The 16,400-nt window shown below is 47.9% G+C and overlaps 1 protein-coding gene across 1 annotated transcript in view; it reads left to right on the top strand.

The window, feature by feature from the left end:
* Positions 1-954: 954 nt before the first annotated feature.
* The window catches only part of PRCP (prolylcarboxypeptidase), a 53,820-nt gene continuing 38,374 nt past the window's right edge, over positions 955-16,400 (top strand). The window contains exon 1 of the mRNA XM_068264761.1: positions 955-1,092. Within this exon, the coding sequence (XP_068120862.1) occupies positions 985-1,092 (108 nt within the window). The 5' untranslated portion in view covers positions 955-984. The remainder of the gene's footprint in view (positions 1,093-16,400) is intronic.

A 16,400-nucleotide genomic window follows, 5' to 3' on the forward strand; every position in this document is an offset into this window, starting at 1 on the left:
GTTCACATTCTCGAAATGTTTAGCATGTTTTTTCCGCATGCGGAAAAAGTGCGGTAAAAGTGTGGGATTCCTGCGGAAAAATTTCCGCAAAAGTCGGTATTTTCGACAAAAAAAAAAATCAATTCTCAAAACTGTTCAGGCGCATAATTTCCTCGTTATTTACCGATTTTTTTTTATCACCGACTTTAATGAAGTCTGGAGGCTTTTGGCCCCGTTCACGCACGCGTCTCCAGACGCGTTTTGGAAACGCGTGCAGGTGGCCGACACGCACGACATCAGACATTGCATAGAGTGCAATGTCTGATGTGCACACTGCATGCGTTCCGGACCTGTGCGGTCCGAGAACGCATGCTGCACGCATTTTTTGTAAAAACGCGTGGCTGTCCCATTCACTTTTCAGTGATGGGATCAACCACGCAACGCACACAAACGCGGATGGCGTGCGTTCGCATGTGATGCGTTCCGCATGCGTGGCCATCCGCGTTTGTGATGTGAACGGGGCCTAAGGGCTGTGCTTGCTGGACTTTGACATTTTTTTTAAACACTTTTTCATGCGACCTTTTTACCGCATGATTCCCGCACGTTTAATGGCTGTTTACGCATCTTTTTTCCCGCACGCGGAAAATATTAGTGAATGTGGAAAAAATGTGGAGTTTACCGCTGGCGGAAATTTTTCGGTAATATTTTTCGGTGTTTTTTCATCTTTGTGAATAGAGCCCAATACGTCAGTATGATTGACTACTGCAAAGCCAAACAAGCGCCTCCCAGGTGAATAATTAGCATGACCTGAGCGTGATGGAGTAATAATACGCCCTGACATGACCCATCAGCAGCTAGCTATGAGCTGTGCTGCACTGGAGTCTCTGTGTCAGTGAATAGGTTAATGGGGAGGGGCCCCAGGCTTGTCCCAGCCCAGGCCCCTCCTCCCCTCCATAGTCTATACAGGCAGGGATTCCCCTGCTGTCATACTCAGTGCAGAGAGAGATGGCATCATTGACACCCTCTTGCTGCCTCTTCCTGCTCTGCACCTGGTTGGGGGTCTCCCTAGTCTGCCCCCAGATCACCTATGAGACATACTACTTTGACCAGAAGGTAAGTGACTGCACTGTACTATATACACACATGTATACTCTGAGAGGCTGATGGGATGCAGATGAGGAAGCATTGCTTGTATCAGGCTTATCCCTTGACATATATTACAGCCTGGTAATAATAAGTTGCTGTGCTAGCAGGAAGGGGTTAAGAGAAGTCACAGTGATTGGTCACGAGGCTCTCCTGGGTTTTGCAAGATGTTTTCGTGATCGGATTTCTCCTTTTATCTGTCTGTGTTGTCTCCTTTGATTTTCGTTTCCCTTTTGGGTGATTTCCTTAGCCAGCTCAGCAGATTGCTGCACTCAGCTGACTGTCTGCCTGCAGGGATGTCAGTGGGGAGTAGTTGCTGCCTGTTCCAGAGACTGAGATTGTTTTGGGTTGTCTCAGCGTGTGTGGCTGCAGCTTGACATTGTCTTAGCAATCTCTGTAATACAGTGGCATAGCAATAGGTGATAGTGACTGCACCAGGGCCCGTGGACCAGAGGGGCCTTGTAGGGACTCTCCTTCAACTACTTTATTAGCTCTTTATTGATGCTTACCTGGTAATGACCACCTCCTGTATGTGCTTTGATTAGTTGTAACCATTAATGGCCTATTCTCCTCACCAGGCTACACCTCTCTGATACTGCAGCTGTTCTTGGCAGGATCCACATCCAGGGGTGTAACTAGAGGGGGGCAGTCCCTGTGATTGCAGGGGGGCCCAGAGCTGTGGGGGCCCCCCAACTACTATCCTTCACTCCTTCCAATAAAGAAGTCCATATTTCAGATCAGGTGTTTTTGTGGCTACATTTGTTATGAGTGTGACGATCCTGATGGCCAAACTTGTTTTATGACCCTTGTGAGATGGGCCCCCAGGCTGTGAAGGGCACCAAGGGGAGGCAAGGGAAGGAGTGTGATAATTGGGGTGGCCAAATCAAAGGAGGGGGAGAGGGGGCATGAATTGTAGTTCCGCCCCTGTCTACATCAGTTCTGTATGTGTTGTTCTTGTTTTTACTGGGAATGCAACGTAGTTTCCACTGTGAATTTAGCCTTAAAGAGACATTGTAACATCAAAAACCTCCCCTGGGTGTACTCACCTCGGGTGGGGGAAGCCTCGGGATCCTAATGAGGCTTCCCACGCCGTCCTCTGTCCCACGGGGGTCTCGCCGCAGCCCTCCGAACAGCCGCCGACAGACCCGACTGTCAATTCAATATTTACCTTTGCTGGCTCCTGCGCAGGCGCTCTGTCGGCTCTGAAGTAGATGGAAATACCCGATCTCCGTCGGGTCCGCTCTACTGCGCAGGCGCCGGAATCTTGTGCCTGCGCAGTAGAGCAGACCCGACGGCGATCGGGTATTTCAGCCTACTTTGGAGCCGACAGCCGCCAGAGCGCCTGTGCAGGAGCCGGGAAGGTAAATATTGACGTCATCTTGTACGGAGGGCTGCAGCGAGACCCCTGGGGGAAGGACGGCGTGGGAAGCCTCATTAGGATCCTGAGGCTTTCCCCACCCGAAGTGCGTACCCCCCCAGGAAGCGTTTTGACGTTACAGATTCTCTTTAAAGGACTTACGAGCCCAAATTTAAAAAAACATGCATGATTTTTGAAGACCTGGAGGACGCCATCCGCACCCTCTGTGCAGTTCAGCCGGGTCCCCGCTGCTTAATCCCCCACCCCGGCCAGATCCCAACCCCACAGCCCGGTCGGGCTCTCCTGCCTCCTCAAAAATGGCTGCCAGAGGTTTCTGTGGCTGCGCAGCTCTAGGGCCTCTTTCCCTGATCCACGCTACAAGCCGTCTTCTGTAGTGTGGATCGGGGGGGAGGGGAGAGGCCCTAGAGCTGCGCAGCTGCACTCTGTGCGGACTGCGCAACTGCGGCCTCATCCGGTGGCCATTTTTGAGGAGGCAGGAGAACCGGACCTGGTGGGACAGCGCGGATGGCGTCCTCTGCCTTCAAAAATCATGCAGGTACAAAACTTTTTTTTTTTTTTTTTTTTTTTTATAATTTGTGCTCGTAAGTCCTTTACAGTGTACCAGAGATGATGGAACATATGCTTTTATACATACCTGGCTCTTCCTCCAGTCCCATGTGCACAGATCACTCCCACGCTGCCAATCTTGGCCTTCTGTATCGGTTCCCGTAACTTCCTTCAGTCGTGGGCAGTCTGTGCAAGAGAAGTGAGCTCTCTACGTATCTCTCCGTATCTTCATATCTCTCCGGCGGATATGTATCTCTCCGGTGACTCTTGGGCAGACTGGCCGAAGTTACAGGACCCGGTACCGACGAATCAGAGGACGGCAGTGTGGCAGCAGTCCGAGCAGGTGGGGCTGGAGGAAGCCCAAGGTATGTATAAAACTTTTATGTTCTATCGTCTCTGGTTTCCTTTAAGGGCCTGTTTCCATTGCTGTGGAAATTTGGCCATATTCAGTTTCCCCGCAAGCAAATCACCCGGGTAAACTCCATAGGGGATAATGCTGCCTTTAGCGATTTGGCCGACATTAAACGATTTTTGTGTGTGTGTGTGTGTCCCCGCAGCACAGATCAAGATTGAGGCAGGGTGATCAGACTTCCCATTCCCCCCCCCCCCCCTTTTCCCCACTAGGGGATGTCCTGCTGGGGGGGGTCTGATCGCCGCCGCTCTGTGTGGCCGGGGGTGGGCTCCTCAAAGCCCCCCTCCGCAGCGCTATTCCTCCCTCCCTCTCCTTCGCTCCATGGGCGGCACAGGACGGCGATCCATCCTGTACCGCCTCTAATAGGCTTCAGCCTATCAGATGCCAGTGATCCCCGGCCAATCAGAGGCCGGGGATCGCGGATCTGCTTTACGGCGCTGCTGCGGCAGCAGCGCCGTATGATGTAAGCACAGGGGATTTCTTCCCCACGTGTTTACATTTTGCCTGCGAGCCGTGATCGGAGGCTCGCAGGCTGTTCAGGGAGACGCCCTAAATGAACTGACATGGAACGGCCCCATGGAAATCCACAAACGACTAGCCGCCACCTATTGGCGTTAGCTGGTCGTTATGTGGTTAAGTACTAATGATTTGAAAAGCTCTTGCTAATGCAATGCTATGGGGAATTGTTACAAAATCACATCTCTCCAGTGAGAACACTCACATAGGGTTACATTAGCAAGAGCTTTTGAAATCACAAATAGAGATGCTGGCGAACAGTTCGCCAAAGAATCTCTATGGGCCGGAACTACTTCCAGGTTGCTATGACCCGTAGTAGTACGGCTGGGCCGGCGGTGCACGTCTTTGATCGCGCGCCTGTTGCCGGGCACTTTCTGTGTATGTGTGACGTCACTCGTCGCCACAAGCGCAGAAAGTGCCCGGCAACAGGCGCGCAATCAAGGACACGCACCGCCGGGCCAGAGCAGCCGTATTACTACGGGTCATAGCGACCCGGAAGTAGTACAGTCAGAGGTTCAGAGGTGTTCGCCAGCAACCGGTTCTAAGCTCTTGTAGTGTGAACCAGACCTAAAGGGTGCCTTAACTGACGTGACTTAATGAAAGCTAGAGTTCTGTGTGAGAATAGTTCGATTTTAGCTGTATTGTTACAGCATTGTTAGGCCACATACACACATCAGACTATAGTCTTTGGAAACTGAAAGATCACAGACCAATCTTACCACCCTTCATGTAGTATGAGAGCCATACTCTACACAGTCTTTTCTATGGAGCTGAACTCCCCATCAGACAGAAATCTTGGCAAGATGCTGCACACACAGATGCTGTACAGACACAAAAGATCAATATCTGCAAAAGATCTGTTCCTGCCAAAAATCCATTCCTGCAAATTGCAATGATAGTCTATGAGATCTGCAGATCATCATACACACATGATTTAACTGACATTTATCATCAGATCCACCAGGATGGATTTTCAGATCTGCGGATCTGCAGATGAATGTCAGTTAAATCATGTGTGTATGATGATCTGCAGATCTCATAGACTATCATTGCAATTTGCAGGAATGGATTTTTGGCAGGAACAGATCTTTTGCAGATATTGATCTTTTGTGTCTGTACAGCATCTGTGTGTGCAGCATCTTGCAAAGATATTTTTCTGATGTGGAGTTCAGCTCCATAGAAAAGACGGTGTAGAGTATGGCTCTCATACTACATGAAGGGTGGTAAGATTGGTCTGTGATCTTTCAGTTTCCAAAGACTATAGTCTGATGTGTGTATGTGGCCTTAGAGTAGAATGTTGGTAATTGTCAAGTAGATTAAGTAAATAGTTCACATGGGCAATGCAGTTGCTAATTGATGCAAATTGACTATAATTTGTGTTAAATGGGAGGCTGAACTAGGGCTTTAAAGAGAACCCGAGGTGGCTCTTCGGGGGGGGGGGGGGGGGGGGGGGGCAGATGGAACACAGAGACATGTTCTCTGCCACCCACTGCCGCGCTATAGCGACAAGATTTATCGCTATCTCGGAGGTAAACGAGAGGAATTCCCTGTTTAAAACTGCCACCAGGGGCGTTCCTACAGGGTTTACAGAGCTGCCATTGGGCAGCTCTCTCTCCCTGCCTGCGCCTCCTGCCACTCCCCTGCCTCCCTGCACACCTCAGTGCAGTGTCACGCAAGGTAACGCAAGTGAAAGTAGGCAATTGCGGAGTTTTTTGAAGCTATCTGATCCGCTCAGCCCTGCGGGTCAGGTAGCTTTTTTTTTTTTTTTTTTTTAAAGTCTACCTCCAGCTCTTTTGAACCTCCCTAGCGCTATTGACAGTTGCAATTCAATACAACACATGCTGTGAACAGTGCTGACGTGCATATGTCCATATACTCCTGCACTGTATACTAGACCCTTGCCTGGCACATTTTTTGGCAAGTTACAGGAAAAAGTTAGGAAAATTAATTGGATCACTTTTTGCACAGAAATCCTGGGGAGATTGAAAGCCAGGGAGGTTAAAGAACACCTAAACGGCATATTAAGGTGGCAATAGAAACGTTCTTACCTTCCTCATTGTGTGCAAGGCCAGTCTGAGCCCCTAGGGATTTCTTTGGGCTGGTGCACACCAAGAGCACTTTGAAAAGCGCTTGGCTAATGTATTTGAATGGGATGGTGCACACCAGAGCGATGTGATTTCTCCCAGATGCAAACGCAGGTCCTGCAGCATTTCTGCTGATTTCTGAAGCGATTCAGCTTCAATGTTAAGTATTGGAAAGTAGAAAATCGCTCTGAAAAGAGCTGATCATAGCGATTTTATTTCCCCCCCCCCCCCCCCCCTTTCTTTCCCCAATGCAACTAAACACTGTGGGGGAGATTTATGAACGCATTACCGACAGTTTTTTTCTTAATCTGTTTTAACCAGCAGGGAGAACAGTTCTGCATGATAAGAGCCTTCTTAAATCCTAGGTAATAGTGGCAATTTAGCGTGACATTTCTAGAGCTGCACTACAGTTAAGAAAAGTGCAAATCCATCCCTAAACTGGTACAGATTAGAAGTGCTTGATAGCAGTTCTACAGACGTAGAACTGCAGGCTAGACATGATTGCAGAGTGCAGGCTAGACATTTGTTTGGTGCATTCCTCCCCCCGGACCCCCCTCCTCCCTGAATTCCTCCCCAGAGCCTGCTGCTATCAATGCAGCAGATGTGTTGGTTACCTCAGCAACAGCAATTCGCCTCACACACGGGCCTGTCTGAGAGACTCTTCCTAGCTCCTCCTATTTTACAACAGTTTTAGAAGGAATCTGCACTATTTAGTGATTTCTTAGGCTGTCTGAGACAGTTCTGCACGGATTTCTGAAAACCTAAACAACTAATTTTGACTCACACTCTTGATAAATGTCCCCCTGTAAACCTAGCCTGAATGTCTAGTGCAGGCATGGGCAAACTCGGCCCTCCAGCTGTTACGGAACTACAAGTCCCACAATGCATTGCAGGAGTCTGACAGCCACAGTCATGACTCATAAAGGCAAATGCATCGTGGGACTTGTAGTTCCGTAACAGCTGGAGGGCCGAGTTTGCCCATGCCTGGTCTAGCGTGTGCAAGATCTATAAGGCCCGGTTTACAACTGGCACAGATGGAAAACTGATTTGTGGAACAGTAGTGTTTTTAAAGACCTCAGTTTTCTGCCTATGACCCCTCCGTTCAGTTAGCGCGCGGTCAATGCGACACATCTTTCGGTTTGGAAAATCACTGCAGATCTTAATTTGCCGTCCATGTGGCCGAACGGACCATTGTGAACGGGTCAGTTAATTAGACTCTGAAGCGAGTCTAAATTCATTTTTAACATGCAGTCATGTTAAGGAGTATAACACCTGCTAAACCACCGCTATCCCGCGGCAAAAGAGGGGTTTTTACCCTCCAAATCCCCCCCCCCAGCAAAATCCACGACTTGAGTGTGGATTTTGCTGCCCATGGTGGCAGAGCTTTGAGCTGCAGCTCTGCCTCCAAGCACGTCATTTACCGTGCGGATCTCCGCCTCTCCCCGTCCCTCTCAGTGAAGGAAGATTGAGAGGGGCGGGGAGAGGTGGTGTTCAGCTGGGATTGACGTGCTAAGAGGCAGAGCTGCAGCCATTAGCTCTACCTCATTCAGGAAGCGCTCCCTGGACACAGGAGGGATTGGGGGGGGGGGGGGGTATAAACCCCTCGTTCTGCTGCGGGATAGCAGAGGTTTAGCAGGGGTTATACTTAACATGACTGCATGTTAAAGTGAATTTAGACTTGCTTCAGTCTCTTTAATGGTGGACATACATGGTACAATTTTTTTTTTCATACAATCTTACCATTATGTAATATAAGGGAACTGCCTAAATTATCCTTTCAGTATGTTCACTTAATACTACATAGAAATGGTAAGATTGTATGAAAAAAATTGTACCATGTATGGCTACCATAACAATAGATACGTTTGCATCCATTCCTGTCTGCTAAACCTTCTGGGTTTAAGACCAATTTGAACCAGGTCTAAAGGATACCTTAACTGACGTGACGTAATGATATACACATGGTATGTATAGTACTAGTCCAATTAAGAACTTGCCTAAAGGAGGGAACTTGGTAAAACAATTAAATTTTATGATCAGAGCTTTCTTTTGTCCTCTCAGTTAGATTGATTTAGCAAAAGCAAACTTTTTGCTAAAAAAAAAAAGCCGGTCTTTATTCTGCTGCAGCTCCCGGTTTACTGTGTAGCCGCAGCCCAAATCGCTAAGCCGTGCCATGCACTGCTATAAGGCTTAGACTGCGTGCTGCATTAAACTGTGGTGCAATCTGGACCGCCGCCCTCTAGTTGGCAGCATTTCCCCGCCCCACTCGTATGCTGGGGAACACAGGTTCACCCGAATTCAGGCATAGTGGAAACGGTCCTCATGCCTCTTTCAGACGGGCAGATGACAGGTGGTGAATTCACCTGTCAGCTGCTCTCCTGCACCAGCTGGGCGATATACAGGTGACTTCAAATACTTCTGAAATCATGCAAATTTGGGTTTAAAATGATTGGTCAATTTTCAAACTGCATGTATTTGCATAACAATTTGCATACATTTGCATCAACTCAGAACAATCTGCATCTCTTTGATCATCCCTACTGGTTATATGTTGACTTTTTAATAGCTTATGTACGATGTTTCCTCGCGTGGATTGGCAGTTGTACAACTGCAATTACAAGCATGTGCTGGCAGGCGTACCTAATTAAGCTACCAGGAAATTTGGGCGCAGGGTTAAGCCGAAATACGGTTCGCCCTGTTCCTGCAAATGTCCTGGCGGCGTTAATTACTATTCCTCCTGCAGGCCACAATGGACACAAAGGAAAGACTTTAATTTGGCTTCCAGATATTCCTGGTGGCCGAATTGCACTGTTTTTATAGTAATTTGGGAGCCCAAATTACCGCCTGGGCGCCGCCTTAGACATTAATTCCGGCGCCAAAATCTCCGGCGCGGTTTGCTTTGGCTGGCCCTGCATGCTTTCATTAGCCAAACCGTATTTGTTTTGAGCAGCTTGTCGTCCCCCCTGCAGTGTCAGGCTGAGAACACACTAGGCAGTACGGTGAAGGTGGTGATTTGCTGCATATGTTTGTGCATTTTTTTTTTTGTGAGTTTGCCGTACATTTTCTGTTGCGTTTGCGCGTTTTCCCCGCACATTTGTTTTTTTGCGTGCGTCCGAAAGAGGGACAGTTGGGAGCTATGAGATCACCATTAGAAGTTGAGAATCCCTGTAGTTCTCATTCTGTGCACAGAGCTGTTGCGGCAGATAGCAGTAGTTACAATTGCCTGACCATATAAAGTGAAGGACCACATGTTTCCTCTTTAGCGCTCTAGTTTATCAGGCTTTGTGTTAAAGAACTGCACTTACCCTTTATTTCTGTGCACAATAAAGCATCAGTAACATTATGTCACTCTGGAGAAAAATGATATCCATGTTGGAAGCACAGGTCCCCTTTGTCCCCTGATGAGTGCAGCTAATGTACTTGGCAGTCCTTGAATGAAGATTTTAATAGCGTAATCCAAACAAAGGCTCGGGCCGAAGACAATGGATGTTGTTTGGCAATTGGGTAAAATAAGGAAGTACTTGTTAGCTGCTGCCAGTGAAATGATGTATTTTTATGCACTGCTAATCACCGGGTCACACTGCAGACACAACTTTCAAACATGGCCAGGAAACGGTACTGACTTCCCCTCGGATTAACAGGCCGCTTCCTGCGATCGTCCCATTTACTGCAAATCACTGAGGCCACAATGGATATTAGTTGTGTAAAGGAGAACCCCGAAAAAAGTAAGTTAGTGGGCATTGATAAAGCGTAAGTTTTTTTAAAGAGGAACTGTAGCCAAGAATTGAACTTCATCCCAATCAGTAGCTGATGCCCCCTTTCCCATGAGAAATCTTTACCTTTTCTCAAACTGATCATCAGGGAGGTCTTTATGGCAGATATCGTGGTACACACCACACACGAAAATGCCGCCGGGAGACTTCGGCGCAGGATACAGCCAATATATGGCTTAGAACGTAAATGTAAAGGAAAAAAGGGGGCTGGGGAGCATATGTCACAAATCACAAAAATCAAAAAATGAGTGAAAAATTACAAAATTTATTAATATTATAATTAAACATATTAAAAAGCACCAGTGTAAACTGCCAAGAGACCACGCTCAGCAACCAATCAAACATCAAACACACCACTGCCTAAGACCACCTAATGCGATCAGGGATCCCAAATGTCGTATAAAAAGTAGGCCTAGACAAGTATAGTGCATCAAAAATGGGGACAATGGGAAAGTAGCAGTTTTAGCAGAGGCAAAGTAAGTCAATATATCCAGCAAAGGCCAGGAAGCCAATGTAGCATCTGCAGACAAACAGTTCAATGAAGCAGCATAGCCAGCATGGACAGATGGAATGCAGGTTGCAGCAAGCACAAATCAGAGAAATGGCATGAAGCATAAGCCATACTATACCCAATCCTGGTACAGCAATGCGGAGTCCAGTTAGCTCCTGAAGGCTGTCTGGTCTCTCAACCCCATATGTAGAAGCCCAAGGCTGGGGGAGTGACTTTTGATCCGGTAGAGCAGTGTTTCTCAACACGTGGTTCGCGGACCCCAGGGGGTACGCGAGACCCCAGCCGGGGGTACGCAGCCAGGAGGGGGACTCAGTGCAAAACGGGCGAGCGATGCCCACACATAGCGGCGGGGAGGGGGTCCACTCCCCCCTCCCTCACCTGGGCTCCCCCGTCAGCGCTTTCCCCCTCCAACACATTAACACCGGCGGCATGGTAAAAGGAACGTGGACTTACTTCCGAGTTCCACGCCGGAGATTCTTCTCTGTTAGCGATGACGCTGCTTCCTGTTTATCAGGAAGTTGCGTCAGGCTCAAAGAAGATCGGACCTCCAGCGTGGAACGCAGAAGTTTGCGTTCCTTTCACCATGCCGCTGTAGAGTGTCGGAGGGGGGAAAGCGCTGATGGGGGAGCCCAGGTGAGGGAGGGAGGGAGTGGACCCCCTCCCCGCCGCTATGTGTGGGCATCGCTCCCCTCATGCGCTGCGTCGCCCTCCTGGCTATACTTGGGGCACCCATGCCTGGCTATACTGGGGGGCACCCACACCTAGCTGTACTTGGGGGCACCTATACATATCTATACTAGGGGCACCCATACCTAGCTGAACTGGGGGCACCTATACCTAGCTATACTTGGCCACCTATACTTAGCTATACTGAAGGCACCTATACCTGGGGGAACCTATACTTTGCTATACTGAGGGCACCTATACTTTGCTATACTGAGGGCACCTATACCTTGCTATACTGAGGGCACCTATTCTTAGCTATACTTGGGCCACCTATACTTAGCTATACTGAAGGCACCTATACCTGGGGGCACCTATACCTTGCTATACTGAGGGCACCTATACCTTGCTATACTGAGGGCACCTATACCTTGCTATACTGAGGGCACCTATACCTTGCTATACTGAGGGCACCTATACCTTGCTATACTGAGGGCACCTATACTGGGGGGCACCCATACCTAGCTATACTGGGGGCACCTATACCTAGCTATACTTGGGCCACCTATACTTAGCTATACTGAAGGCACCTATACCTGGGGGAACCTATACCTAGCTATACTGGGGCCACCTATGCCTTGCTATACTGAGGGCACCTATACCTTGCTATACTGAGGGCACCTATTCCTAGCTATACTGGGGCCACCTATCCTGGGGGGCACTTATACCTAGCTATACTGAGGGCACCTATACTGGGGGGCACCCATACCTAGCTATACTGGGGGCACCTATACCTAGCTATAATGGAGGCACACATGCCTGGCTATACTGGAGGCACCCATACCTAGCAATACTGGGGGCACCCATGCCTAGCAATACTGGGGGCACCCATGCCTAGCAATACTGGGGGCACCCATGCCTAGCTATACTGGGGGCACCCATGCCTGGCTATACTGGGGGCACCCATGCCTGGCTATACTGGGGGCACCCATGCCTGGCTATACTGGGGGCACCCATGCCTGGCTATACTGGGGGCACCCATGCCTGGCTATACTGGGGGCACCCATGCCTGGCTATACTGGGGGCACCCATGCCTGGCTATACTGGGGGCACCCATGCCTGGCTATACTGGGGGCACCCATGCCTGGCTATACTGGGGGCACCCATGCCTGGCTATATTGGGGGCACCCATGCCTAGCTATACTGAGGGCACCTATACTGGAGCAGGCACCTATACCTCGCTATCTATACTGGGGGCTCCAATACCTGGGGGGTGTATACGCACACGCACACTTGGTAGGGGGTACTTGGCTCAAACTGAATTGCGATAGGGGGTACTTGGCTCGAAAAAGTTGAGAAACACTGCGGTAGAGGAATCAGGTCCAATGTGCTAGTGTGGCAGGCTATGATGGTCAGAGCGGAGTCCCATGTAGGCAGAGAGCTAGTGGCCTTCCAGGTGGAGATCGTATAGATGCCTCAGGCCAGCAGAGGGTGGATGCGGAGAGTGGAAGGGCAGCGGGACCGAGGCAGACAGGTGCTAGCACCACGCCGGCAGCCCTGACATGTTTCGCCGGGTCTACCGGCTTTTTCGAAGGGAGGCGTGGCAATATATGGCTTACCCTGCTCCTGCACAAGTTCCGGCAGTGTTAATTACTATTCCCCCTTCAGGTCCATGTGGATGGTGGGGAATTATGTAATTAGGCTTTCAGCTATTGCTGAAAGTAACTTTAACTCAGACGTCTGACGGCGCAGAAGTTACTTACTGAGCGCCTCTATAGCCATAATTCCTATTACGGTCTATGATGGTGCCAGCTGCACTCAAATCTCCTGTGCTATTGCAGGGCTCGTAAACCATGTGCTATATAGGATGGATGCATAATACATGTAGTCCCTGAGATACAAACAACCTATCTTGTCTCATTTCATTGCACACCCCCTTCCTGCACTCCCCCAACTTAGTGAGGAAATCCAGAGTATAGTGCAGCAGAAGCTGTGCTTTCACCTCTCTGCCAGCGTCCAGTGCTGTGCTTCCACCTGTCCGCTCGCCCTAGTGCCCAGCATCTCCTACTGCATGAAGCGTGATTGAACACTACATGCGGAAAGCCAGCACTAGAGGGAGCAGAAAATAGACAGGATGGTCGCAAAGGCACAGCACTGGTGTTTTGTTTTACCTGCAATGCGATTCTCCATGGACTTCCATTACATGTGTAGCAAACGTGTTTTAAAAAATCGCAACCCGCATGCAATGTAGGTGTGAACCCTGCTGTGTTTGTTTTTAAAGGGAATTGTTTCACAGTTTTATATTCCCATAACCTACCGGTAGGTTTTGAACAAACCATTTTGGTAACTGCTTTACAACTGGCAACTAGCTAAAGCCCTGTGCACATACTAGTTAAGGGTTCTGCCTCTGACACAGGAGAGCAGGGATCGAATCTTGGCTCTTCCTGTTCAGTAAAGAGTCCTTGGGCTAGACTCCCCTAACACTGCTACTGCCTACTTAGTGCGTCTTAGTGGCTGCAGCTCTGGTGCTTTGAGTCCGCCAGGAGAAAAGCACAATGGACTTTGTATTCTACTATTCTACTTGCTCCTACGATGGTGCACTTTGCCCACAGTATAGTGCTAACTTGTAATATTGGGACTATTACTCCAGTGTATGATCTGGCATTGTGTGTCCTACTGCTTATTGCTGTATTGTTTTGCTTGTCACCTCTGCGTAATATGTTGATGCTATATAAATACAATACATAATATACACACCCTCTCTTAGGGCTTTTTCGCACCTAGGGCGTTTTGCAGGGTTTTTTTTGTTTTTTTTTTTTGCGCCAGGGATTTTTAAAAACTCAAAGCGCGTGCAATGATTCCTTATGGGACCGTTCATAGCGCGTTTCGTCCACTTTCCGCTCGGCAAAGCGCTGCCTGTATCATTTTTGGGGCGATTTTGCTACAATGGAAAGTATAGGGGAAAAAAAAGCTTGCAAATCTCTTTATCCGGTGATCATCCATCAATTGTGTTTGCACGTTGATGAATAAATACATCGTATTTATTCTTTTCTGGGTTAAACAAATCGTTTTGAAAAAGCGATTAACACAAAATCGTAGCGTGCCGGGAGGGGAGAAAAGTGTGAAAATCGAAAATCACTGGCGTCAGTGATTTTGATTTTTAGATGTGAACAAAGCCTACCGGTTGCTTGGAACAATCATTTGTAATATTTTATGTTGATGGACACTGTATTAAAGCACTGCTTAAAGAGACACTGAAGTGAAAAAAAATATTATGATTTGTATGTGTAGCACAGCTAAGAAATAAAACATTAAGATCAAATACATCAGTGTAATTGTTTCCAGTACAGGAAGAGTCAAGAAACTCCAGTTGTTATCTCTATGCAAACAAGCCATTAATCTCTACGACTTTCAAAGTCGTGGAGAGGGCTGTCTTCTGACTTTTATTATCTCAACTGTAAGTAAACAGTTTTCTTTTTATCTGCCAGAGGAGAGGTCATTAGTTCAGACTGCTCTGAAAGAATCATTTTGAATGCAGAGTGTTGTGTAATCTGAACATATTAGAGAATGATGCAATGTTAGACAACAATATATACCTGAAAATAAAAATATGAGAATATTTTCTTTGCTGCTAATCTTCTAGTAATTATTCATAGTACACAACCAATTCATTATATCATATATTTTTTTTCGCTTCAGTGTCTCTTTAAGTAGTAGAACAATACAATAGGTGAACATGATGAACCACTATGAGGCTGGGTTTATATCTATTTTTATTCTTAAAAAAAATGTACAATTGTACGGCCATGTGGCAGAGTGAAACGACATGGCCATATGCATAGCGCTGCCCCTTCGACAATCCCCCCCCCCCCCCCCCCCCCCCGGTGGACAGGAAGGACGTCACTGGGATTCCCTGGGACTCCCATTGGTCCGCCCTTGCCGCCGCAATGCACCGCGTTCCGTCATTTACACTATGCATGTCGCACATAGACTAGCTTTACCCCAAGCACTGTGCATTAAGTGTGGTGCTTATGGTAATGCGCTGTTGCTCTTGTGTTGGATTGGATACTTCCGGCACACCGCAATGTACCACAGTAAGAGTGAAAGTCTCAATAGACATTCATTGCTTTTGTAACAAAATGGGGTGACTCATCTGGGGTATACCATGTATGTGCAAAAGGGGCCTCAACGTTTTTAATATCAAGGGACACCTGTATACTTGCTGTGTTTTCACCCAAGATGATTGACCAATCAGGGTCCATTCACAGTTGCTGTCAGTTAACAGACAACTGATTAGCAAGGTAATGATCAGGTTTCCTTATGGCTCATTTCACATTAGGTGTTTAAACTCAAGCTTTTCCACAATGCCCTGCTATGAATCAACTGATCAGTTAGGGCTGGTTCACACTACAAGAGCTTTTTAAGCACTAGTGATTTTGAAAAGCTCTTGCTAATGCAATGCTATGGGGGATTTTTACAAAATCGCATCACTTCAGTGAGAACACTCACATAGGATAACATTAGCAATAGCATTTTTCAAATCACAAAGCGCTTAGAAAAGCTCTTGTAGCGTGAACAAACCCTTTAAAATGCATCCGTTTAAAAAAAAAAAAAAAAAAAAAGTACACTGTAGAAGAGATCACCCCCTATTTGTGGATTGGGTGTTGTATGAAATGCGCATGCCATGGGTTCAGGAGCACCCAGTTTTTGCATTGGGATTGCATGGCTTGCAGTTACACTCTTACTTAACGGACAGATAAGTGTCACCTTTTGCAGTCTGTACCCTTTAGAAGGTATTTAGTCTGTGGCTTGTTTTCTGGATCAGATACCTCCAGTCATCCGTGTGATCCTCCTGCACGCTGGTGCATGAAGCAGATAATGTCCTCAGCAGGGGACAACAGCTCAGCCACATTCATCATGGGGTTGATGGTGTCAGTGGCTAATCATTAAAGGATAGCTGAACTGTTAAAAGAAAGCACTGGCCGTTCTGCCCTGACACTTCTACAGCAAGGACTGCACAGAAATACTTCTGCTATGAGAATGTCTCATAGCCTGGCTGCTGGAGCTATACTCACCTATACTAGGGGATAGGGCTTCCCAAATACTGACATGTTACTTGCTAAGCAAGCACTTACTGATAAGGCCCCACAGTGGATGAAAAGAAGCATCTCTGGGCCAGTCTGTAGACTTCATGGATGCTCTTCTTACATGATGGATATGGGCTCTGCCTCTGATGTAGGAGTCCTGGGTTCAAATCCTGGCTCTTCCGACTCGGTAAGCCAGCACCTATTCAGTAAGGAGTTCATTGGGCAAGTCTCCCTAACACTGCTACTGCCTACTGAGTGCGCTCTAGTGGCTGCCTCGCAAGCGCTTTGAGTCCAACAGGAGAAAGGCG

Source organism: Hyperolius riggenbachi, chromosome 2 (genome assembly GCF_040937935.1).
Source record: "Hyperolius riggenbachi isolate aHypRig1 chromosome 2, aHypRig1.pri, whole genome shotgun sequence".
Classification (NCBI taxonomy): Eukaryota; Metazoa; Chordata; class Amphibia; order Anura; family Hyperoliidae; genus Hyperolius; species Hyperolius riggenbachi.